The 27,764-nt window shown below is 41.1% G+C and overlaps 1 protein-coding gene across 11 annotated transcripts in view; it reads left to right on the top strand.

The window, feature by feature from the left end:
* Positions 1-27,764, top strand: part of robo2 (roundabout, axon guidance receptor, homolog 2 (Drosophila)) — a 229,083-nt gene that overhangs the window by 21,346 nt on the left and 179,973 nt on the right. For all 11 annotated transcript variants that reach the window (XM_058413726.1, XM_058413734.1, XM_058413730.1 and 8 more), the window contains exon 2: positions 3,404-3,730. In XM_058413726.1, the coding sequence (XP_058269709.1) occupies positions 3,404-3,730 (327 nt within the window). The remainder of the gene's footprint in view (positions 1-3,403; positions 3,731-27,764) is intronic.

The following is a 27,764-nucleotide window of genomic DNA, read 5'->3' as shown; positions in this document are numbered from 1 at the left end:
TGTTTAGCTTCACAGAGACCAGTTTCCTGTCAGTTGCCCCACTTAGATAAAAGGCAGCAGCTCTGATCATTAATCAATGAGAGGGAAATGGCAGGGATTAGCCAAAATTAGTTGGAGTGTGGAGAAGTCACCTCCTCCAAACCAGGGGTCAATACAACACAGTGGGAGACAATTGACCTTATGGAGTCTTTCGAAAAGGGAATACTCCAATAACCTTCTCTCTTTCTCTCTCTCTCTCGCTCTCTCTTACTCAACCTATCTCTGTTAGAAACATGAAAAAAGGCGACATTTTCCTTCTGTATCTATCTTGTCCTGTTTCTTGTTATCAGATCCACACAGTTAGCTAGGATTATGCACCACCAGCACTCAAGCTCTTATCAGCCTGCTAAACAAAAAGCCTCCTGTTTGTACTTTCCTTCCTCCACAAACCTCAGCCCTCACTTCTGTACGTCAGCAGAACACCTGGTCTCCTGAGGGAGGTTCTCGTCCCTGTTTCATTTACTCAACCTGCCCTAAGCGGTCCTCTGCACTATATAGCCTTTAGAACATGGATAGCATGAACTGTATATCCTTCATAACACAGCTAGCAGGATTATACTGAAGAATATGTACTTATTAACACTGCCCGCATGAGCTGTATATTCTTAGCAAAAGCAAGTATGGACTATTTTTCCTTCAGAACACAGCTAGCAGTATAAATACTTAATAATTAGCTAGCATCCAATATGATTTGTATAGTATGACCTTCTTAACACAACTAGACAGAAAACTATAAATCATTCATAACAGCTAGCATGAACGTTTTTAACATAGCTTGCATGAAGTATATATTATTTTAACATAGCTAGCATGAATGTATATATAAAAAATATATATATATTTTACAATATACCTAGCATGACCTATATATTCTTCACTCGAAATAGTGTTCATAAGGCAGCTAGCATGAATGCAAGTGCAGTTTGTAGCATTAGCACATTAAAAGAAAATATCCTGATTCATTTTATCTTCTCGCACACACATTCATGAAGTATTCATGCAGTGTAAACAATGACCCTCACCCTTACTCCTTTCTAAACTCCTTCTCCGAGTTAAACTATTCAAATCTGTGAAAAGGAGTGGAAAAGGAACGTTTTGTGTCGTCACAACTGGCCACGTCTTATTGAAGTGCGTAAAGCTAGCACTGCAGCATTAGCCCATCAAGCTAAGCCCGTCTTTGGCTGGGATTTTTCAGGGATCAGGTCTGCTTTTGTCTCCAACTCGTCCAAACTTCAGTAATGTAAATGCAGGGTGGCCCTTGGCTCCTTATCGCCGGGATTAAGACTCGCGCCGCACGCTCTCCCACACGCTATTATCATAAGAGCCAGACTCGTAGCGCAGCCTGCCAGCGTCAACCATACATGAAGCAGAGCCATGCAGGGGAAAGGCTCAGGGGATTAGCATTTTAACACAGTGTGAGTCTAACCCCTCTGAAGCCCTCTGTCCTATGGGTCAGGTCCCAAATGGCCTGCTAGGACACCCGAAATTAGTGTTTTGGGTAAAAAAGGTTGGACTTGTGGGAGGGAAATAATACTTGGGATTGACAAGTCAAAGACAGGTGGCGGGAAATGGGAAAATTCAAGGATTAGCATGAAACTGTGAGTTTTTTTTTTTTTTCAATAACATGATCATGCTAGCTATCTTATGAAATACGTGCTGTAGATTTCATACTAGTCATTTAATGATGGATAAATACAAGAGTTTATACTTGCTCTGGTTAGAAAGATATGTAGTTCACGCTAGCTTTGTTTGAAATACATATATTTTATGCTAGCTGTGTTTAGAAAGGTCTACAGAAGCTCTGTTTGAAGTATGATGTACACTTTGTGCTAGCTGTGCTATGAAATATCTACAGTTTATTCTTTTCTAACTTGTAAATGCTATATAGTTCATGCTAGCTGTTGCGACTATGCTAGCTGGATGTAAAGAAGGATGTATTGTTCATGCTAGATGTTTCAAGGAGGATCTGTAGTTCATGCTAGTTATTGTGAAGGCTACATAGTTAATGCTAGCTGTCATGAAGGATATAAGGATATAATTTATGCTAACTATGTTAAGAAGGAGTTTATGCTGGTGCCGTTTGAAGGATCTATAGCTTGTGCCTGCTGTTGTGTACAGTTCATGCTGTATATATATATATGGTGCATGCTAGCCGCTGAGATTTATATTCTACACAGTTCTTGCTAGCTGTGTAATAAGGGATGTGTAGTTCATGTTGGGTGTGCTAAAAAAGATTTACAGTTCATGCTAGCTGTTGTGAGGATATATAGTTCATGCTAGCTAGTGTTATTAATTATAATCATGATAACATTTCCACGATAATTTGGTTGTGAAAATACAGGGCAGCATGGTGGCTTAGTGGTTAGCACTGTTGCCTTACAGCAAGAAGGTCCTAGGTTCGAATTCCAAGTTTGAACAGACAGGGGTCTTTCTGTGTGGAGTTTGTATGTTCCAGTGCCTGTGTGGGTTTACTCTGGGTACTCTGGTTTCCTCCCACGGTCCAAAAACATGTACTCTAAGTGGATAAGTAATTCTAAATTGCCCATAGGAGTGAGTGTGTGTGGTTGTCTGACTATATGTGGCCCTGTGATGGACTGGGGACCTGTCTTTCACCCGATGTGTGCTGGGATAGGCTCCAGCAGATCCCCGTGACCTTAATTAGGAATAAAGCGGGTATAGAAGATGGATGGAATCAATACGAATAAATGATTTGGGTTAAAATGAGGCATCTAAATTTTGTCAACAAGGTTTTCGAAGTTTTATTGTTTACTCTAGCTTAATAATAATGAACGTAATTATTTCTATTTCTATTTATTTTTTCTTTATCGCGCTGAGATGGTGCAGAGGGATTTAGGGTATTAAAGTAAAACCACTGGGTTACACATCTAGTGTGTGTAAAATCCAAACTGATAATATTAGCCCTGCTCTATCCTCCCTGTTCTGCTGTAAAGAGGATGAGCAAGCAGGGGAAGGGATTTCCATCAGCACTGTTAATATTGATCGTGAGTAAGATGAAGCCACTTTACTGTATATTGAGGATTTAAATATAATCCACTGTATTGTTGTTAGATAAAACGATAGTCCGGGACGTAGCGCTGCCAAGTCGTGAACAGAACAGGATTAAAGTCTGAGCCAGACGAAGATTAAGGCTGCTTTTGACATAAATTACAGTCAATACTGATTCAATCCCGAGGTTTAACACAGAAATTATTCTATTTTAGAAAAATATATAGACTTTTACACCACATAGATGTTCTGTTAATGATAATGCTTCATTCTGATTGGTCAGATCGGGTCCGATACACAGTTGTTTCTATAGTAACGGCTCATTCAAACTTTTTTCTCTTGTCTGTGTGTTCTCCAGGATCCCGTCTGCGGCAGGAGGACTACCCGCCCCGCATCGTGGAGCATCCCTCCGACCTGATCGTGTCCAAGGGCGAACCCGCAACCCTCAACTGCAAGGCAGAGGGTCGGCCCACGCCCACCGTGGAGTGGTACAAGGATGGCGAGAGGGTCGAAACGGACAAAGACGACTCTCGTTCGCACCGCATGCTGCTGCCCACCGGATCCCTCTTCTTCTTGAAGATAGTCCACGGGCGCCGGAGCAAACCGGACGAAGGCGCGTACGTCTGCGTGGCCCGCAACTACCTCGGGGAAGCCGTGAGTCGTAACGCCTCCCTGGAAGTAGCATGTAAGTCTCTTAATGAAGTTCTCCAGAATGACCTCATGGTTGATTTTGACCCAAAGTTGGAAATGGAACGACTGTGTGTGTGTGTGTGTGGGGAGCCAGAAGTGCAGCTCCAACCTTGGAACATTATTTTCGTTTGTTGTTTAATGTAGATTGGCCAATAATCATGTGATTACACGGACATACAATTTTGGTCTGCGCCTAATACAGGAAATAACATACAATTAGCGTCTTATAATAGGCGGCAATCAGAACAAGTCATAAAATGGATGAAGGGTTAGAAAAGCCATGCTTCAGAGCTTGATTCAGCTTTATGGACTTAGATGATCTGGTCTTGTAAAAAAAAAATCCTTCTTTGTATGTTGAGGAAAAGCGAGAAAAGAAAGGCGTGTTGTAAGTTGTATTACTTCTAAACATGGAGCGTTTAGGGTTTTTCCACAGCTCCATTTCCTCCTCTCAGTTCCACGTCTCCTTCTCCATACTTTCTTGTTCCGTGTGCTGGAGATGGAAACCAAAGCTGAGCCAGGGAAAGACAGATGAGAGTTCAGAGAGAGGAAGGTTTACGCAGTGGTCTGGAGGTTGACACGATGCAGCCTGCCAGGAGATCCAGAGGGAGGAACATTTTGGCAGATTGGAGATGATCTAGAGACGGGGTTGAGCTTTGAAGGATCGCTCCTCATCTGGTGTGTGTAACGTTCAATAGGATGAGAACGAGAGCTTTCCAGTGCTTTCGTAAAGGTCTAGGTGGACAGCGTGGTTTTATATCCGGTCACATGATTGTCCAGGGAACACAGTGTGTTTGTGATGGGTTAGAAGTTGGAGGCGGAGTTTAATCAGGTCTAGCCCCTTCCACTGGATGTTTGGTTTTCATTTTAGAGCTGAAGAATGTAGAATATTTCCAGTGTACAATTTCTGCACATCTCTGGTTAGTTAGTGTTGGACACAGAATAAATAAACAAATAAATAAACAAATCAAATAAACCACGCCCCTAGTTCATGATGATGATGTCATGTATGATGTCATAGAAACCCTCTGTGGCTTTAGAGTCGATCTTTTCTGTCAAAAATTACTAATTTTAATAATTTTAATAACAACACTTTTGTATATTTATTCATTTATTTTTACAAAACATTGAGTTTTGACATGAACATTGAACATATATGTATGTATATAAAAAATAAAAATAATTTATAGAATTTATAATAATAATCAATTATATATTTATATTCAATTATTTAACAGTTTATATATATATATATATATATTACACTATATTGCCAAAAGTATTCGCTCACCCATCCAAATAATCAGAATCAGGTGTTCCAATCACTTCCATGGCCACAGGTGTATAAAATCAAGCACCTAGGCATGCAGACTGTTTTTACAAACATTTGTGAAAGAATGGGTCGCTCTCAGGAGCTCAGTGAATTCCAGCGTGGAACTGTGATAGGATGCCACCTGTGCAACAAATCCAGTCGTGAAATTTCCTTGCTCCTAAATATTCCACAGTCAACTGTCAGCTGTATTATACGAACATGGAAGTGTTTGAGAACGACAGCAACTCAGCCACGAAGTGGTAGGCCACGTAAACTGACGGAGCGGGGTCAGCGGATGCTGAGGCGCATAGTGCGAAGAGGTCGCCAACTTTCTGCAGAGTCAATCGCTACAGACCTCCAAACTTCATTTGGCCTTCAGATTAGCTCAAGAACAGTGCGCAGAGAGCTTCATGGAATGGGTTTCCATGGCCGAGCAGCTGCATCCAAGCCATACATCACCAAGTGCAATGCAAAGCGTCAGATGCAGTGGTGTAAAGCACGCCGCCACTGGACTCTAGAGCAGTGGAGACGCGTTCTCTGGAGTGACGAATCGCGCTTCTCCATCTGGCAATCTGATGGACGAGTCTGGGTTTGGCGGTTGCCAGGAGAACGGTACTTGTCTGACTGCATTGTGCCAAGTGTAAAGTTTGGTGGAGGGGGATTATGGTGTGGGGTTGTTTTTCAGGAGCTGGGCTTGGCCCCTTAGTTCCAGTGAAAGGAACTCTGAATGCTTCAGCATACCAAGACATTTTGGACAATTCCATGCTCCCAACTTTGTGGGAACAGTTTGGAGCTGGCCCCTTCCTCTTCCAACATGACTGTGCGCCAGTGCACAAAGCAAGGTCCATAAAGACATGGATGACAGAGTCTGGTGTGGAGGAACTTGACTGGCCTGCACAGAGTCCTGACCTCAACCCGATAGATGGGATGAATTAGAGCGGAGACTGTGAGCCAGGCCTTCTCGTCCAACATCAGTGTGTGACCTCACAAATGCGCTTCTGGAAGAATGGTCAAAAATTCCCATAAACACACTCCTAAACCTTGTGGACAGCCTTCCCAGAAGAGCTGAAGCTGTTATAGCTGCAAAGGGTGGACCGACGTCATATTGAACCCTATGGATTAGGAATGGGATGTCACTTCATATGCGAGTCAAGGTAGGTGAGTGAATACTTTTGGCAATATAGTGTATATATATATATATATATATATATATATATAATTTCGTTTGTTTGTTTATTTATTTATAATTTTATTAGGTTTAAACCCAGTGTTTAGGCTCTGTTGTCATATTTATCAGCAGTAATTGAAGATGCTGAACAATGCTACAGGGGAAAGGAAGTGGCAACAGGAAGCGTGTGGTGTGAGTATGTGTGTGTGTATTTGGGACTTGTAGGATGTGTATGTATGCTTGAAGCAGGGTAGGGGGTGTGTGTTGCCTCGGCAAGCTGTCTCTGATCTTCTCCCAACTCTTCCGTGACCATGGCAGCAGCCCCCAGGTGCTAACTGTGTGACAGCCGCTTGATCTATCGATCGCTTTAAGAGGGGTCTCCTCGCCCAAATGAAAATTCATGAAAAATTGATGAAGTCTCTCGATTATTCTTTTATTTTCCAGCATCTCCTCTCCCTCTCTCTCACTCTCTCTCTCTCTCTCTCTCTCTCTCTCTCTCTCTCTCTGCTGCTGAGATCTTAAATGGAGTGTTGATCACTTTATAGCCTCAGGGGTGAAAGGGTAAAGGTTACCAATGTCAAAAGGATGAAAGGATACAGGAAGTACAGCCTGATGATGCCCCGAAGAAGCAGATGAGCAGGAGCGCTAATGGAAACGGGAGAAAAAGTCAGCCTTCGGTAAAAGGAAACAAATATACATAACAGCTTTTAGTTCTGTCTTCTGATTGGTCAGTAGGCGGTGATTGCTTTTCTTCGATCGTAATGGTCTGTATCAGAAACTTGATCGTTTCCGTGGTAACATTTCACTTGTACACTATGGAGTGGTGTGTAATTGTTGATATGATATGATGTAGGTTTCTTTAAGGAGATGTTTATTCATGATTTGTGGGAGGAGTCTCCAGTGTCAGAGGAGGTGTAATGCATTCAGTTTACTCTTTAAAATTGAAATAAAAACAAAATGAGAGAATGCTTTAGTGAGAACAGGAACTGACTTGTTTTGGGGTTTTTTTTTTCTTTGATGCATTAAATAAGAGTAGTTTTTAAAAGTATTTCAATACTTCACAAGGCTTAGGAAATCATTCAGCCTTGTCCCATTGCCCTTCTCCTCCCTTTAAGAGCGTAAACTCCCGGCTTTGTTACCAAGGCTCTTCTGTGTGTTCTCTGACCCCGGAGCCGTATCTTGGGCCTTACAGGACCCCCATGAGGTCTCTGAATAGCCGTGTGGAAACAGATTGAAGGCAGGCGTCCTGCTCGCACTGTTGGAGCCGCCCGGGTCAGCGGGAGCCCGATGTGGGCCAACGGAGCAGCCAGAGAAGAGCCTTTGAATGGAGCTTTGCTGCATTATTAATATGAAAGCAGATTGGAAGGAGGTGCAGCGGGATCCGCTAGATGAGCGTGTCGCTTGAAGTATCGACCTGGAGCGACGTAGCAAAGGGAGCAAAGAGCGTGCTAAGGGATGGAGGTTTGGAAATAGATCATTCTGGAACATGTGGTTTGGTGATATCTGGTGTAGATCATTATTTATTTTAATCATAATATTCATATTTAGCATATTTACCTGAGGAAATATATTGTAAATATGAATATAAGTAAAAACATTTTGTACCTAAGCTGCTCCAAGTTCTGAGTCGTCACAGCTGATTATGCGGATATTTGGATTTGAGCACAGGTTTAGGTCGGATGCCCTTCCTGACACCATCCTCCCATTTTATCCGGGCTTGAGACCAGCACTGAAAGTTAACCCCTTAGTACCTGGGTCGGTTCCCTGCCCCGGGAACTGAACCTGAGCTGCAATGGTGATACTTACATATATGACATATCAGCCGTAAAATTAAAACCACTGACAGGTGGTCAGTTTATTCATTATCTTGTTACCATGGCAACTGTAAAAAAGGTGAGATACATATTAGACAGCACTACAGTGGAACCTCGGCATATGAATGCCCTTCCATACGATTTTCACATACAGTGTACATACACTTCGTATTGGTCATATTGGCCATATTTTTGGGCGGCTGGAACGGATTATCTGCATTTACATTATTTCTTATGGAGAAGTTCATTGCAATACAAATTTTCACCTTAAGAACTCGCCTCCAGAACCAATTAAATTCATATGCCGAGGTTCCACTCTATCTAGAAGAGTCAGCTCTCAAATCCGTTGTGTTGACATGAAGCAGGAGAAAGTGGATGAGCTTAAGGATCTAGGGAACTTTATTTTTTGTGACGTGAAGATGAGCTTGTCCAAAGCAGCTGGTTTTATGAGGTGTTCCTGAGGTACAGTGGTGAGAATCTACCACGGATGCTCAAGGGGGTGTGTGTGTGTGTGTGTGTGTGTGTTGTAACCAGAAAATAATCTTATAACTGATTATAGACCTCGGGTTCGTCACTGCCGCATCTTCGTCCATCAAATTTCCCGTTCTGAATCAATTTGATTTATTCCTGCGTTTGATATTTTTCCCGCTCAAACGTCTTTCTCGCTACTGAGCTTTATTTCCTGTAACTCTTATCTCTCCTGAGTTCCTGAGTCCCTAATCCTGCTTCTCTCCGAGCGAAAGGCTGAAAGATCGTCTCTGATACACAGGAAGCACGAGTCCTTGTCTCTCTGTTTCTTCATCTCTTCGTTTCTTCATCTCTCTGTTTCCTCAACTTTTTGTCTCTGTGTCTCTCTCTCTTCATCTCTTCATCTCTTCATCTCTCTCTACTTGTCTCATCATCTCTCTTTCTTCGTCTCTCTCTTAGTCTCTTCGTCTCTGTCTTCGTCTCTCTCTTCATTGCTTCGTCTCTCTCTCTTCACCTCTTCATCTCTCTCTTTGTCTCTTTTTTCGTCTCTCTCTTGATCTCTCTCTTCATCTCTCTTTGTCTCTTTTTTCGTCTCTCTTTGCCTGTTCGTCTCTCTCTCTTCGTCTCTTTGTCTTCGTCTCTTCATCTCTCTTTTTTTCTCTCTTCGTCTCTCTTCATCACTTTGTCTCTCTCTCTTGATCTCTCCCTCTTTCTTTCTCTTCTTCTCACCCTCTCTCTCCCTCTCTTTCTCCGTCTCTTCATCTCTTTATCTCTTCCTCTCTCTCTGTCTCTCCATTTCTCTCTCCCTCTCTGCCTCTCTCCCTGCCTCTCCCTCTCTCTGTCTCTTCGTTTTGTCCTAATCTTGTTCTGCGCCTCCTGTTCAGATCGTGACTCAGTGCTCCGGCCATGTTCGCCTGTAGTGTCCCTATCTAGTCTGGAAGTACTGTCAGTATCTCTCTCTCTCTCTCTCTCTCTCTCTCTCTCTCTGCTTCCATATTCAACATAAACTGGGTCAATGAGCAGGTTCATAAATCATTGTGAAGTGTGTGTCAGGTGGAAACGAGCTCCTTGTTGAATAAATTTGCCAGTGTGGCGGATTTCTGGGCGCGCTGAGTGTGTGTGTGTGTGTGTGTGTGTGTGACAAGTTGCAGCTGTACTCCAGGAAAATGTTAATTAGACTGGCCTGTCTCTCCGCAGGTGTGTGTGTGTGTGTGTGTGTATGAGGTGCTATAATTGAGCACATGGTTATGTGTGTGTAGGGAATATAATCTGTGTGTGTGTGTGTGTGTGTGTTCGTGAGTTGTTTAATAGTCTTTCCATGTTCTGTAAGTGTAAAAGAAAATAAGCGTTCCTACACCACTTCCTGTCGCTTTGTAACCTTTAAAAAGTAGGCTAACGATGAAGCTGTGGAACAGATGTCATGGCTGGGGTTTGGAGAAGAAAAAAAATGTTTTCATTCTTCCTTTCTTTTCGTTACTTTTTCCCGGGAATGTCTGCGAGAGCGATCCAAGAGGAAACTGCACCAATTAGGCGAGTCGTTAGTCCGGCTTTGCTTTGTGGCTGGAAAATGTAATTATTTAGAGAAAGTCAAAGTGTGTTCCGCATTCTAAGAGTCTGATAAAGGAAGATGAGACTAATTATGTAGATAAACACACACACACACACACAGAGCCGTTTTGGCATTTACAATGACGCTTAACACTCACAGTGCCGCAGTGGGTGGGTTCTCTATTCCGATTGGTCAGAAGTTTTGAGTGTGATTAGTTTTGAGTAACAGGGTATCGTTTCCATAGCAACAAGGAAATTAATGGAAGGAGTCTCCAGTGTCAGAGAGTTCTCTACAATTCTCTGTAGCATTCTCTCTCTCTTTCTCTCTCTCTGTCTCTCTCTTTCTCTCTCTCTCTCTCTCTCTCTCTCTCTGCCCCCCCCCTCTCCTCTTTTGCCATTTTACGACAACTCTTAACACTCACAGTGCCGCAGTGGGCGGGTTCTCTATTCTAATTGGTCAGAAGGTGTTGATTAATTTTATGTAACAGGGTATCGTTTCCATAGCAACAGGCACATAGCAATGGGGAAATTTAAGGAAGGAGTCTCCAGTGTCAGAGGTGTAACTTTTCTTTAACATTCGTTCTCTCTGTCTCTCTGTGTCTCTCTCTCTCTCTCTCTCTCTCTCTCACACACATACACACACAAACACACACACACACACCTCTCTGGGATTACACTGGTGCAGGTTGTGGTTTGATCTTTGAGACTCTGAGACAATAGTGTCAGACTCTGTGGTTAAGTTAGACTGGGCATGTGTATAATATTTGTGTGTGTGTGTGTCTGTGTGTGTCTGTGTGTGTGTGTGTGTGTGTATGAGTGTGTGTGTGTGTGTGTGAGAGAGAGAGAGACAGAGAGAAAACTTCAGAGGGAGTTAGGCTGTGTGGAAATGTGGAATGTAAAATTGGCGCTTTTGAAAGCAGATAAATCATCTGTCCCATGAAACAGTGTGAATACACACACACACACACACATACACACTCATACACACACTCATACACACACACACACACTCATACACACTCATACACACACACACACACACACTCATACACACACACACATACACACTCATACACACACACACTCATACACACATACACACACATGTAGACTGACCTTTTCCTTTTATTTTTACTCTCTCCCTCTCTCTCTCTCTCTCTCTCTCTCTCTCTTTCTCTCTCTCACACACACACACACACACTCAGCATGCTCACAGTTCACTGGACGTCCCTGATGCCTTCATAGTTATTGTTGTGTTGCTGATTTTTCAGACCCTTAGAGAAAGGGAAAGATAGAGAGAGAGACAGAGAGAGAGTCAGAGACGGAGAAAGAGACAGAGAGAGAGTCAGAGACGGAGAGAGAGACAGAGAGAAGTATCATTGCAGTGTCTCTTGCCCAACGGATCTGTGTTTTCTTTTGTCCATCACTCATTTTAGCAGAAAGAAGCAGCTCATGAGGACAGAGGATATGATACCTCATGAGATATTGAAGTTTCAGCAATTTCATTGCGTAACAAAACAGCAAATTCCTGCCTCGACTCGAGACTCGTCCCTTAAACCCAGCTCGGTGATTTGTGAATGCTCTTTGCCGTGTTATTGATCGTTGTCTCATTGTGAAAGCGAGCGCCGGGTTGTTTCTGTGTGGGTCAATTTACCTAAGTTGGTGGCATTTGCATTTCTTTATTTTTTTTCTGTGATTTGTGTTTGTGTGTGTGTGTCTGTGTGTGTTTGTGTGTGTGTGTGTGTGTGTGTGTGTGTGTGTGTTGTTTTGTGTGATTGATTCATCGTAGTCTTGATGACCTTAAACTACTTAAAACTCCATTACATGATTGCCTGGCTTCAACAAAAAAGAGCCCTAAAGCAAGGGATCATTTGAATGGATCATTTAAATCCAATCACTGGACAGACTATTGACTTGAGTCCAGTCTCATGCTTCCCGGCTCGGACTCTCTCTTCCCAGTCCTGATGGAAATCGTGGCCCGGTCGCTGCTGGACTGCACGGGTCCGATAATAGAAATGGAAAATCCAGATAAGACAGCAATCCGGCACAGAGAGAGAGTGGATTCCCGGGAGGCAGTGAATTCTGACGTTGGGATCGGATCCGCTGACCCCTAAAGACCTCGTATCTCCGTCTATTTATTCGAGCCGTCGGAATTCTTTAAAGCGGCTCTCAGAGGGCGAGGCTTTGCACCCTGGACACTCGGAGCACGACCTTCTGAGGCTGTAATCCATCATGTGAGCTTTCGAGAATGAGGAAACATTCTGTCGTGATATTCCCGGGTAAACACTTACACGCATGTTCAGCACCTTTCCAGCACCCTGTTTGTGTGTGTGTGTGTGTGTGATCATCCAGGTTTATCGGGCCGCCTCGGCCGTCGCCTCCTTGATGGATGTTGTGCTTTGGAACCTGAGCGCTTAATAGAGTCACATCCACACACAATCACACACACTACTGCGGAACTTTCTGGAATAACCGTGTCATCAGCTGTCACAAAAAATACACTTACAAGTTGTTAAGGGCTGTTCTGCCAGCTACACACACACACACACACACACACACACAAACAGGGTGCTGGAAAGGTGCTATGTAAACGATAATGTATCTGCCTGAATGCATTAACAAAATTGCCCGCGCTGCTGTTATAGAAAAAGAATCAACACTTTCTGACCAATCAGATGGCAGAATCCTTCACCACTGTGATGTTATAAGTAGTATTATGTAATAAGTAGTCTTGTTAGTGCATCTTCACAGGTTATGTTCTTTCCAGTTTACAAACATGACTGAATTAACCATTTCCTGCTAGACTACACATTGGCACTAATGGTACGTCCCTGTCTGTGTCCCTGTACACCCCCAAAAGTGGTACAGTCCACTGTGTATTGAACCTCCTAAGATGTCACTATGCTTAGGACCATCGTTATAATGGTTCTCACACACACACACACACACACACACACACACTGATGAGAAGTTATAGTCTCTCTGTTACTGTTATGACTTGTTCGTGGCCAGCTGTTGTCTTCGGCTCCTCAGGTTACCCCGGGTTAAAGGTCCACGGTTCCAGACGTCCGTGTAACCTGAGTCTCCGTGTCTCTCTCTGTCTTGACCCTCTCTGAAATTTAAATCCTCATCTGTCAACATGAAAACATCCTAATTCACAGATTAGCATTAGTCTCTTATAATGCCTCATAGATACAATGGACATGTTAGAGTGTCACTGATGGTATTATACATGTCTTATGTATGTCTTATGTATGCATGTGATGCACTTTTTTAATTCCTTATGAACACATGATCTGTAGGAAATGTTACCATGGTGAAGCTCAAAGATGCATGTTGTAGTCATGTGATGCAACAATAAATTGCAGTGTGCCGAATGTGCTTATATTGCATTATTAACACATCTCTTATAAATGCATGTGTACATGTCAGTCACTTGTCTAAGCATGCCGTGTCATAAGAACATACTGTGACACATATATGGATTATTATAAATGTCTTATGTATCCTAACATTATGAAATTGCTTCGTAAACAAATCATGATTACCAAATGCATGTAACTACTGTGGGTTATAAGAAGTTGTCATGTTTTCTGAATGAAGTTATAATGCATTATTAACACACGAGCATAGGTAATGTTGCCAATGTTGCCTCATAGATACAATGGACATGTTATAAAGCATCCCTAACACCTTATAAACGCAAACTACTGCAGTTATGTGATGATTCATAAGACAGTTTTCATGTACCGAATGCACTTATAATGCATTATTAACACATGATACTACACATGAAAACATTACCACGGTAACACTTATAATGCCTCGTAGATACAATTGGCTTGTCTGATTCAGCATCACTAACACATTAGAAATGCATGTATAAATCATAGTCGCATGTCTAAGCATGCCGTGTCATAAGAACTCACTATAACACTTTATAACACATCCTATATGAATGCATTTTTAACGCATTATTAACACGACATAGGAAGAGTTACCATGATATACCATATATATTATAATATACCATTTATATTATAATATGGTCACTTTATAACATTATATGTGAAGCTATAACACACACATACACACACACAAACACACATACACACACACACAGCAAATGGTGATTACTCACTGTCACCTACTTTCATTTCCTGCACAGATCAGTAATCTGATCTCAGCCCTAAGACAACCCTGAGACACACGGACACTAGGCGTGAGCTTCTCTCTCCCTCAGTCTCTCTCTCTCTCTCTCTCTCTCTCACACACACACACACACACACACTGGAAACAACACAAGCAAATACGTTTAACCCTGACTAAATCAACGTGACAGATCACAACAATCTCCGATCGCACAGAAGCAGTCTCTGAGGCTGAGGCTTTGTGCCCTGAGACAATGTAGAAGAAATATCAAGCAGTTAATGTGGAATATGTCTCCGAATGTCTCAGAACGTCTCCTGACGTCTCCAGCGGGCGCTAACACCTCGATATCATAAAGTTACAACAATAAGAGAGATGACTTATGGCCTTCATATCTGGAAGACTGTATGCTTAGACTTTTTCTTAAAGAAAAACACTAACATTTGTGGACAGAAAGTCAAAGACGACTTTGTTTCTTACACACACACACACTCACACACACATACACACACAGTGTATTGTAAATAATCACTTTGCCCTCAGTGATGTAAAGCAGGACAGAGCAGTGGAGAGCGTTCTGTAGATAACACTGTGTTTTGCATTTGAATGGAGCACTTCTGATTTGCCGCTTGTGCATGTGTGTGCGTGTGTGTGTGTGTGTGTGTGTGTGTGTGTGTGTGTGTGCATGAAAGAGAGAGAGTGTGAGAAATTGTCACTGCACTTGCAGCTATTACATTATCATTTCCCCCCCCCCATAAAGGTTACAACCTCTGAAAGCAGTGCATTAGGTCCTAATCCTATTAAGTATTTTTTTTATTTCGTCTTTATTTTATTCATTTATTTATTTTCCAGATTTAAAAAAAACGGTATATACCGATACATGTTTCATATCCTAGAAATTTTTTAAAGTATCAAGATGTGATTTTTGTCATATTGATTATATTCTGTTTATTTCATTTTTATTTATTTATTATTATTTTTATTTTTTATTTATGTCAGGAAAAAAAATAAAGTTTCATGCTTTCGAAAGAATAAATCTTCACTTTATGTTTAAATAAAAAAAATATCCTGTGGTATTTTTGCTTTGCTTTGTCGTTGTCTAGGTCTAAAAATTTTTTATCTTATTTGTTTTATTATTTTTTTTAAAGATTTTTTTGTTTTATTGACAAATTTTTTTTCTTATAATTCAGCATTTTTATATTTCTTAAGGACGCTTTTTTCCCTCAACACTATAGTGACCTGCCTCTCCGATTAGGTTAAAGATTCCTGGACAGATTCTAATAGCTCCTGAATAACAGTTCAAAGAATAACAAACAAACCTCCATCTGTAATATGCAATTTATTCGAATTTTATCTCCTTACAAATATATATCAGAAACTGTTTCCTTCACAAATTCCCCTCATTGCTAAATTACTTCAGGTATAAGTCCACAGCACAGCTCAGACATTCCTTATCCATCAAATCCACTGAAGCTCAGATTTATCTGTATTGTGAGAAGGATGTTGATTTCAGAATTCGGATTCCTATCCCGGATCGTTGGCCCTGACCCTGGCCTGAACATAAATCCGTGCTGTTTATAGCATCTGATGGAGAAGTGATAGCTGGGGCTGTGACGTGTGTTAAGATAAGAGTTGGAACCCTGAAGGAACCCTGCTCATCCCGTGAGATATGACCTCTGTATGACCATTGATTGACCCTGTACTGAACCTTCACTAATGCACTGCCCAGGCATGTCTTAAACTAGGAACTGTCACTGAGAATTAAAATATATCTGTGTCATCAGACACGCCCTGATGGATCGTTACGGTGGACAAGCTGGCGCTAGTGGTTTTTCTGCTGGTTGTGTCTTTGTAAGTACCTTGTTAGAGTGATCATTACACTATGTCATTATAGCTGTTTTTATGATACATTATGTAAGAAAGAAAACACTCATGCTGTGTCATGCTGTTGTAGGAAAATCATCAACAATTCAGTGGTGAAATCCAGCGCAATGTGAAGTGGAGATACCGTAAACAAACCAAAGTGTTCTAGAACAGCATGTCCTAAAAGTTTTACTCTGCTTATACCACAGCAATTTCTCATTCATTAGTAAACAACATCACAGGCTTTTTATCCATTTATAGTTGAATTAGTCGATCCCTCAATAACTTCTGGGTTTTGTTTTCTCTTTTGAATAAAACAAAACAAAAAGAAGAAACTGCACATTTTAATCTCCCCTGTTCTGGAGATGTTGAATAACTTAGTTACAGCTTTAATTCTGACACTAGAGGCTCATTAAAAAAATAATAATTCAGTAATAATTTATAGCATGTTGTTAGAGCGTTTTTGCGAGGTCTTTGGAATTAGAGTTTCTAAAAGAATACTTGCGCAGAATTATAAGCACAGTTTGAATAATTCCTCCTCCATTTGTTTATTCTTTTTGGCCTGGCCATTTATTTATTTTTTTTATCTCTCCGTCATTCATCCTCTGATTGCATGGACATAACTGTCTGGGGATGATAACCGACACCCACGCGTTGGGCTCCTCCCTCTCCAGCCATGCGCGAATCAGATAGCGGGGGTCTCTGTTGACGGGCAGCTAATGAAATTAGCTGCTCATTCCCTGTACGCTTTAATAAGTCACTTGACTCGATTAGTGGCGTTTTGAAGTGGGGGGGTATGTGGGGAAGGATGGAAGGAGATACATCAATTCATCTAAAAGTCACCCAGCGGTGCCAACCCGGGTGTTGATTGTAATAAATATTCCTCGTCTATTTGCACGTGCTCGCACCCCCTGCATGCCGTTTCGATGCCTCGGGGCAAAATCCATAAGCCCCATGCTCATCCTCATCACCCAGTCACCTCCGCCCCTTTTGTCTTTCTTTTTCTCCACTTCCCCTCCCCAGATCTGAATCTAGTTGCTGTACATTTGCCAAGCGTCAGCCAGACATTTGGACTGGGTTGAGGAAGAAAAAAATCAAGATAGTCGTAGGGAAGGGCATGCCAGCAATGTGGTGTCATTAACTTCCTTTGAGTGGCAGCTGTCAAGCTGGCCGAGCTCCACCCTCATGCTGTGCAGCACTCAGCGTCTCTCCATCATCGCACTTTGCAGTCGTTCTTTGCCTCCTCCTACTCCTAAAGCAACTCAGAAAAATGGCACCCAGCCTTCTGGTCTCAGCTGCAAGGAAGATCTCGACTCGCAATACCCCGCTGTTCAGGGCAGCTCCTCTTGGATCAGTGAGGAGTTATCCAGGCACGGGCCAAATCCATAAACAATCACAGATCCCTTCCCATAGGCCCTTCCCGGAAGGCGGAAAAAGTACAGGCTAAGGGGAGGTAATCTCTTTGGCTTAAAACTGAGCGTCGGGTTCTGCTCCAGATTGGCCACGAGGCTTGAAAAAAATCTATTGGATACAAGTTGATTTGACACTTTCTGGTTGTAAAAGGCAGAAAAATTAATTTACACTTTTTTGGCGTCCAAATTTAGTCCATCAGTCATTACTTTTTCCAGTGGAGACACAAGGAAGCATCATCTTTCTCCAACAAACTGACAGGCCAAACACCCGATCCCCCCCAAACCTTTAACAAAAAGGCAGTTACACCGTATACCACAATTCCACTTTTAAATATTGGTAGGCGAGGCTTAGAAAGTATAAATATATGTCGGGTAATGCCATGGATACATTCATGCCATGGGGTAGAATTTGAGAGGACTGTAAAACTTCACGTTGTCCTGACTTAAAAGTGTGCACTTCTTGCCTTATTGCTTAGCAAGTTTTAGCTAGAATTCATCATAAGCTAGAATATAAACTAAGATTTAAATGTCTTAGATTTAATAGAAGCAATAATGTGTATAGGATAGAGCTTTCTCAAGTACCAGTGATGGGATCCTGTGATGATAGCAGTTGCCTCACTTCTGGGTGGTCAGAAAATTCTCAAAAAAATGTTTTTCTTTGACAGAAAGTATGCCTGAAGTTTTTTTTTTTCCATGTGGGATTATAGTAATTAGTCAAAAAGATGGCTACCCCTGTAATATTTCAGAAAGGAGGTTTTTTCATCAATCCTTAGCAACGTTAGCCTCAATGCCGCAATGCATTATCCAAAACAGCAAATATCACGTGGCTGATTGGTGGAGATTGGAGTAAGGAACTGTTTGAAGTTGAGTTGCTGGAGTAATGCTTAGTGACACGTGAGCGGGCAAATTCCGGTTGAGACGAATCTGTCAGGAGGAGGTGAAGGAAGACCAGAGGAGGGGAAATCTGAGTGAAGGTGACAACACCACTGCTATTTTCCAGGCTGCTGATCTCCAGTTCTGACTCGAGGCCACAGAGGAGAAACCCTTCCAGTTTGCTTTTCATATCTGCCTCTGGCAGGGTCTCCAAAATGGGGGAGTTGGGAGGGGGGTTATCCTCTACGTCTGAAAGGGAAATGCGGGGAGATCGATGACATGGCCTTGTTGTCATTGACAATGGTGGGGTCTCTCCTTGTTGCCCCTGTGGCTTTATGCCCGGCCTCGTTAATCACGGGACATGAGCCTTGTGTCCTGACAGCTGGCAACCTGGTGCTTGCCATCGCACCTCTCTTTTTTTCCACATTAAATCTAGCTAAGATGATAGGATGATTGGAAATGAACTTGCAGCCCACCTGAAACCTGCTTGACATCAGATACCTGGTTGTTTACCACACTTGAAGATCAAGCTCCATGCCAGGGGCCGGGATAGACGGTTTGAGACGGATGGGTTAGACGGGTTGAGAACCCAGACAGGCTTAAAAGTCAGCGTTGGTCAGGCATGACGTGGCTGTCGAAAATCAAAGATCCCCCCCTTGAATGACTTCTCTTCTTTCTGGAAGATTTGCGCGAATGAACGAGTGAGCAAGGGCAGAAATGGAGGGGTGTAAGGGTCCTGGGGCTGTTAGCATCCAGCGGTCCAGTTGTGTCAAGAGCACACTGGCAGCCTGTCACTTTTTCTCTAATTGGTGAGAGTCAAACCCCATGAGGTCTCACAAGGTCACTGTTGGACCCTCGTCTGGACGTTCCCTCCCCTCTCCCACTTCACCCCCTCTCTCTCTCTTCATCTTTCCTCTATGTTTAGACCCCAGTGATAGTACCCATATTTGTCTGTACCTTTGTGTAGATTTGCCTGTCTTTTTACCTGATATACATCCCTAAGATCTACCCACCATAACCCCTTGTGGCATGTCCTAACTCCTTTTTCAGGCCTAATAACAGTGTGTGCGTGTGTGTGTTGTAGTTGACACTTTCACTGTAGTGCAGCTTTAATTTGTGTACACTTCTGTTATGTTTTCTCAATTTCACTCTTTTCCGCTCTCTTTAGTTTCACATTTCAGTGCTCCCGTGTTTCCATTTGTTTTCACATCTACTCTGTGCACTTCAGTGTGTTAGCATGTGTTTCCACATTACTTCCTCCATTAACATCCATTTATATGCATGTCCAGGTTGTGTATCCATGTGTGTTTGTGTGTGTGTTTGTGTGTGTGGTGAAAACTATGCCTGTGCCTCATCCATAGCTCTGTATTTCAACCTAAACAATCAGAAATTCCAAGTTCTGTTGCTAGATCTAGAACCGTCTTACACTTCAACACTGCGAAAGAACTATTACATCTTGGTTCTGACTCATTCCCTGTCACCATAGAAACAAGCATCTCACATAACTTATTAGCTAAGTAATTAATGTAGCTTATTAGCTAAGCATTAATTTAGCTTTGTGAGGTCATACTTTGTATTCGTTCCTCATCTTAGTGAATGAGAAAGAGAGTGAGTGTTTACTGCTGCAGTAAAGGACGAGAGCAGGAACTAACCTGTTTGGTGGATGTCACATTGTTGCAAAATTAAATGTGGCTATAAACAGATACAAAATATAAAAGAAATATTGATCATTGTTAATTTGAAAGAAAAATAGAACAGTGATACCAGTGAATTCACTTCATCACACCTCCGCATTGCTGATGACTTCACCAAGCTAAATGAATGCTTAGCTTATAAGCTACATTAATTACCTGGCTAATAAGCTACACAACTTATTAGCTGCTAATTCTTATAGTTAGCTTAACTCTTAACCAGCTAGCTGATTTGTTTTGCCAATAAAATGAGATTAGCTGCATTTTCCAGTTGTTGTGGTTTATTCATTTCTGGTTGATGGCTTTTGATACACAGCTAGCTAGCAAAAGGAGTTAGAGCGAGGTGATTGTTTCCATGGTGACAAGGAATAATCCAGAACCAAGATCAAATAGTTCTGTTTTGATTACAACTAGGAATGCCCAAACTCAGAAAAGTCGGAAAGGTCGTCTCATCCCAGAGTTCAGCAAGTAACAGCAAATCGACCCCCTCAGAGCACACGCTACATCCCAAAACACACGCTTTCCTGGAGGTGTCTAGATTTTTTCCCTCACTATTTAGCTCTAACTTACCAAACTTGAAAATTCCATAATTCTGAGTTTCCGAGCCGAACTGAGCATGTGACCTTTAGAGCTCTGAAAGTGCATTATTCAAATATTTGTGTTTTGTGTTTTTGTTTGTTTCCAATTATAGTCTAAAGCATCTCTTTTTAATGATTACTCCATAAATTCCGTTTGTTTTGAGGCCATTGTGTGTGTGTGTGTGTGTGTGAGAGAGAGAGAGAGAGAGAGAGAGAGAGAGAAACAGAAATACTCCAAATTTGCATTTTTATGCCATCATTTGTCTCCCTGACCTCAAACTTTTTAATGCTCAGTTGACATTTTTGTATCTATTAAAGTATTGCAGCAACATCTAACTCTCTCTTACACACACACACAGACACACACACACACACACAGACACACACACACACACACACTATGCATGCTAAATGAACTGAGAGAATGCTTTGTCTCTGGTTTGAACAGGTGTTTTTAATGGACTTGTCTGTGCTGAACTTGATACGGTCATGTAACACAAATTAGCTCAGCTTCACTGTGTGTGTATATGCATCTGTCTATCTGTCTGTCTGATCTGTCTGTCTGTCTTTTGTTTTATGCATTATTTATATTATTATAAATAATAATACACCTCTTTAATAAATGGCTTGATTGTCTGTGACTTCAGTTAGGGTTTTGTATTTGCACTGGCTGCTCTGACAACAAGCCTGTGTGTGAGTGTGAGAGAGAGAGAGAGAGAGAGAGAGAGAGAGAGAGAGAGAAACAGGGTGTTATTAATGTGCTTGGAGGCTTGAGGGACTGAGACACCTTTTTAGTTTAGTTCTTTAAGGACACTGCCATTTTCACACACACACAAACACACACACACACACACACACAGATGGAAGAGTGAAAGCTTTCTTCAGCAGCCTCTGGACCCCTGAAAGCTGTCCTCCAGCAATGGAACAAAAAGGGGCAGGGCTTCTAGCAGGTAACTGACCAGTAATTTCTATTTATAGAATTTTCTGTGCAAATCAGTCAGTAGAGTAACTTGTGAATGATGGAACGAGGAAGGCATTTACCTGTCTAACAAAACTGAATGAATAAATAAAATATATGCAATGCATTTCTCATTTTATTATTTATTAATATTTAATATTTGACAATTTTTCAAATGTATATTTAGAAAAAAAATATGTAGAAAAAGGAGAAACAATATGCAAATGAGCATTATCTAAATGAGTAATAATAATAATAATGCATTATGTAAATAATAATAATAATAATAATAATAATAATAATATTTATTACATTAAATGAAAACATTTATTTTCTGATTATTTATTTATTTATTTATTTATTTATTTAATTTTATTTATTTAATTGTTTATTTTATTAGTACCTGATGCATGTAGGATGCCAGTGATTCCTGCTAAGTGCATCAGGTTTAAAGCATGTGTGTGCTCTGTTTGTGTGTGTGTGTGTGCTCTGTGTGTATCCTTTCATCTGCACACTAACCGCCGGTGTTTTCCCCTGCTCAAGTGATTGGATTGCAATCATTAGGACTACAAAGGGATTAAAAAACGGGAATAACAAACATTAGAGGAGTGTAAGGGAGCGAATCACAGCGGAGGAATCCCACAGGACTACAAATCCCTTTTCTTCCAAATCCCATTGTTAGGAAAAGCATGAAACCGGATTCCTGTAACAAGCCCTGTGATCAGACGAAGCACGGCCCAAAGGACTCAATTAAAGCCCAGCGGCCCCTGCTCCCTGCTCGTCCTGCCTTTCTCTCTTACCTCCCTCTGTCCTTTCCTTCATTCTGTGCTCTCCGGTTCGCCCCGCTGTGCTTTTCTTCAGCAGCTGAGGCCGCGGATGACGAGCGTGGCTGTGCACACACGCTGACCAATATTGACCAGACTGTCCAGTTAACCTCGCCACACATAGAGGGCAAGAGAAGGCGCTGCTAATACGTGTGTGTGGAAAAAAAATAATCATAATAAACCACACCGTTTTGGAAACGTAATCAAGCCCGTTTAACTCAATCAGTCACTCACATGCACATCTGAGCTAGGGCTAATGAAATCGGGGCTGTTCTGTGAACGTGAATACAAACCCCTACCCCTCCCCACTCCACTACCCCTCACCAATCGCCTCCCCTCCACATCCCACCCCTGTTGTCTGGAAGCCTAGAGAAACTGATTTGCATTGGCAGAACTGTCTTCTGCCTCTAGATTTATGATGTCAGACACCAGATTTATGATGTCGCCCATTTCAGATGCAAATGTCTCCGCTAACAGCACACTAGCGCTGATAATTTGGAGAGATTTTGCAAGTGGCTGTGGGGATTGATATGTTTATGGACGTAATGGACACAGAATGATGGAGCAATTTGGACGTCCTGCGTCTCGAGTCAGTTTCGAGCAGCGCGAAAGCATGAAGTTAAACGCACCCTGGAATCCGAGCAGGCCTTTTTCACCTCGTTAGCTCATCTCCTCAATCGCATTGTGCACCATTCATTTGTACTAAAAGAGCCTTTTTACTGATTCAGTACCTACTGCACTCGATTCAGTATTTACTGCATTCGATTCAGAATCAACTGCCTTTGATTCAATACCTGCTGCATTTGATTCAGAATTTACTGCACTCTATTAAGTACCTGCTGCCTTTAATTCAGAACCTACTGCATTAGATTCAGAATTTACTGCACTCGATTCAGTACCTACTGCATTCAATTCAGAATCTACTGCCTTTGATATTCAGTACCTGCTGCATTTAACTCAGTACCTACAGCATGCGATTCCAAATCTACCCATTTGATTCATTGCCTACTGCATCGGATTCAGAATCTACTGCATTTGATTCAGAATCTATTGAGTTCCATTCAGTACCTACAGCATTCAATTTAGAATCTATTGCAATCAATTCGGTACCTATTGCATCCTATTCAGAATCTACTGTATTTGATTCAGTACTTTCTGCATTCAATTCAGAATCTACTGCATTTCAATACCTTCAACATAGTCACGTGACTTATGATGTCATAATAATCCCTTTTTTCTTGTATAAACCTTCACCAAGGAACAGCGTTTAACGCTTTCAGCACCTACACATGAAAAAGCCACCATGCCAGTCCTGTTGCATTATGGGATAGCACAGTTTCCATTGGGTCCCTGCTGCAGAATCTCAGCATAAGGAAGCGTCCTGCTTTTCGCTTACTGTATTATAGAGAAGTAGGACTACTCGGATGCATTGCTAGTTAGCTAGCGTCGGGATCTCACTCCACTGTTCACTTTTCAGGTGATGCTCGTTCCACCAGTTAGTGAGAAACTCAGGCCCGGTGTCTCTACCCAGCTCTCGTTAATAAAGCCTAGATCTTCTTTAATGAAAGTCAATTAGAGCTTCATTAAAGAATAAAATTGGTTGTTCCAGATTGAACAGGAGAGGTGTGTGTGTAGCGATAGCGCCTTAGCAACGGGGAGAGCCCTCCTCACGTCCGCTGGGAAATGAGCCGGGTTTTCTAGCAGGCCAGCCGTTAATGGCTTCTGTTTAGTCTTGATAATATCTGATAATTACTTAATCAAAGACAATGGCTCCCTGCGTGTGGCTCGGCTCTCCCTGCGTCAGCAGCTTCACCCAGAAATAGGTCAGTGAGAGAAAGTGGGTGACATAGCGCTGTCTTATTTTTTTTTCAGACTTAAAAATGCATGTCGTCTTACACGTGTCCACTCTCGGGACGCTCGATAATCTGATAAATCACTGAAAGATGGCAGAACCATCTCCCTTCTCCATTTGTTCTGTTTAGCATCGACGTTACTTCCTTTTATCCCTTCGAGCTGCCATCGTTCGTTGAGTTATGTGCCGTTTTCTCGCCAATCAATTAGCAACTGTTCATTAGTTCATTAGCGAGCTCGTTTATTATAACGGACGATGGCACGTACGTCTCCTAGCCATGATGTGGAGTCGCTGGAGTCGTGCTTTTCAGCAACACTGACATTTAAACGGAGATTTGATCAATTTTATGCAAATTAGGTGCTCTGTAAGGAGCAAATCCGAATGACGGGTGGGTCCTGTCTCTGGTGTGTGTAGCTAGCGTGTACAGTTAGCATGTTTTGCTATTCTGAGAATGAAGCTAGTTCAAAATCAAGCTTGGAACTACAATGTAGCCGTTTATAGCTAGTAATATTACACAGGCCACACCCACTAGCAGCAACCATATCGTATCGGTCGCTACACGTGCAGATTTGTTGTAAGATTTGTTGCTTTCTAGTATCAACATAGAAAAATATTAATGATTAAAATATTTATTTTGCAGTAAAATTAAAAAAACATTACGTTATTGGGTTGTGGAAAATATTATATAAATTATAAATTATATATTATATAGATTTTGAGATAAAAAAAAAAAAGAGAATTTGATGAGAATTACATGTCGCTAGAGTAAGTTGGATCACTACTGAAAATATTGGCACCCCTCCTATAGGGAATCAATATGACATAAAAAAGATAAATAAAGTTGATTCTGATTAAAGTGGCGGTCAGTAACGACTCCAGAGCACCAAACACATGTCTGCTCCCTCCCTCCCTCTCTCCCTGACGCAAGGCCAGGGTCCGGCGTTATGATTAGAGGCGGGTGAAGATTAAAGCGACAAGATATTGAATGGATTTGTGATGGATGAGAGCTGTTTGAGGGATCAATTAAATGATGTGAAATGAATCCTGCCAGTGACATGCTCATTAGAGATGTGCTGATGGAGCGAAGGAGGTGAGAAGCGAGAGGGGATTTTATTTATTTATTTATTTTTTCTCTATCACTTTGTCCGGTCAGTCTGGTGATTGAGGACGGAAAATCTGAAGGAGATCAATAATGACACGGCTTCATGCGTGGGCTTGTTAGCACGGGAGGGTTTGGGGGAACGTCGATCACAAGGATAATGTGAACTTGTTATGAAGTTGTAGCAGTGAAGGTGAGACAGGAAGTTAACGGGAAGTAACAGGAAGTCTGCATAACCATTTTTGAGTGATAAATACACTGAGATACACTGCATCACTCTTTCTCCATTGTCTAGGGATCTATCCATATTTGGTTCTTTCTGTTAGAGCTTCAGACCAAGAATTCTGCATTCGGATTGGTCTGATTGGTTTCTATAGCAACAGGGCAACAGGTATGATGAATGACAGACCTTAATGGACTGAAAAAATTGTGTAATTGTTGATTGTTTATCTGTAAGGAAATGATTATTTAACATTTAGGGAAGGAGTCTCCAGTTTCAGCACTTTGAAAGAGTCAGAGGAGAAAGCGTGAACTTTTCAGAAATCTTTTTTTCTTTTTCTTTTTCTATTTTTTTTTTTAAGTTTAAGAATCCTGTGCAAATTAGGTGGGACTTGATCGGTTTCTCAGAGTGTGTGGTCCATCATTTTTTATAGATAGATTATTGATTCATTTCCTGTGACAGCGTGACACACGGAGTGTTTTATTCTTTTTCCAGGTTTCTCTCGCGTCCCTCGAAGCGTTCACTCTGACATTTAAAAAATATCGGCACATATCTTGAGCTACGGCTGCCAGATGTGCGCACATCTGCGTAAACATGGCACGTGGAACGTGGTCTCCGTGGGCTTTCTCTGTCTCAGGATGGGTGTGTGTGTGTGTGTGGTGTGTGAGTGTGTGTAATGGATTCTAATATAGGGACAAGCTCTGGTTCCGGCTCTCAATTAGCTCGCAGCTCCACCTATTAACTCCTACATATGCATAAATTAGTGAGTGCATATTAACGACGTCTTGCACGGTTAGCGTTAGTGGCAGAAGGCGTGCCGGAGGAGCGTGGCGACGTGGGAGACGGGCACGTGGCGGTCGGGGGGGGATTCACGCATGGCGCTGGAGCTGTGGGGAGCTGCTGAGCTGGCAGACATGTGTGTGTGTGCGTGTGTGTGCGTGTGTGCGCGTGTGTGTGTGGAGAACGCAGATGGGCGGAGCAGAAGGACAGTTGGTATTGTAGGCCAAGTCTGAGCAACACAGCCGCTGAATGCAGATGCTGCTGAAGACGTGGAGATAAGCGATCGTGTGAGGAATATTATGGGATGTTGAAAGGACATTAGAGCAGATGTTAAGGTCAGGTGTGTTCGGGTCAGTGGAGGTCACTGATATTACAGTAGAGAGGACGGGTGATTAGGACACAGCTGTTTGTGTGTCAGGTGTGTGTATGTGTGTGTGTCAGGTGTGTGTGTGTGTGTGTGTTAGTTTTATATTTTGATAAGGGGACAGGAAAGGTCTACTTCTCCTCCAATACACATTAATAACACTTCTTGACACACACACACACACACACACACACACACACACACACATACAGTGTATATTCCACTAAATCAGTGAGAATATAGCCACATTTCTATTCATGATATTTAACAATAAAAGGAAATAAAAAAGGGAAAAAATAGATAAAGATCAAATAATAAAAAAATAACTATCTTTCATTTTTAACTGAAAATGAGCAAAGGAAAAAAATGAAGACATAAAATAGTTTAAAAAATAAAATAAAACTTAATTAAATCTAAACTTTTAACTTCATGCTAAAGCTGTAAAGAGAATCTAAAATACTATTAAAAATGCTATTATAAATTATTTTTATTATCTTAAAAATATATTTTTATATGAGAAAAAAATTGTTTAAAAATTAAGAAATAAAACTTAATAAAATGTAATCGGTAAACTTTAAGTTAAAACTGTCAAGAGAAAATTAAATAATTTTATTTAATTAAAAAGTATTTAGAAAAAAATATTTTAAAAGTGTTATTACAAATTATTATTTTTTAAAAATCATTATTTTATAAATAATTATATCTTAAAAATATATTTTTTATGAGAAAAAAATTAAAAAATTATTAAATTAGTTTAAAACTTATAAAGAAATTAAATATAATTTATTACATTATTTATTATAACATTTTTAGAGAAAGTATTTATTATATTATTTATTATATATAATTTATTATTATATAGTAATGTTATAAATTACTATATGATTTTCTTATATTATATTATAACAAAATCATTATTCTGTGAAAAAAAACATATCTTGATATAAAAAAATAGCTAAAAACAGAATTAAATCTAATCTTTAAACTTTAATTAAAACTAAAAAGAAAAAAATAACATTATTTAGAGAAAATTAAAAAGAAAATCAAGTAGTTTATCAG

Source organism: Hemibagrus wyckioides, linkage group LG17 (assembly GCF_019097595.1).
Source record: "Hemibagrus wyckioides isolate EC202008001 linkage group LG17, SWU_Hwy_1.0, whole genome shotgun sequence".
Lineage (NCBI taxonomy): Eukaryota > Metazoa > Chordata > Actinopteri > Siluriformes > Bagridae > Hemibagrus > Hemibagrus wyckioides.
This window is presented reverse-complemented; position numbering and strand designations above follow the sequence as displayed.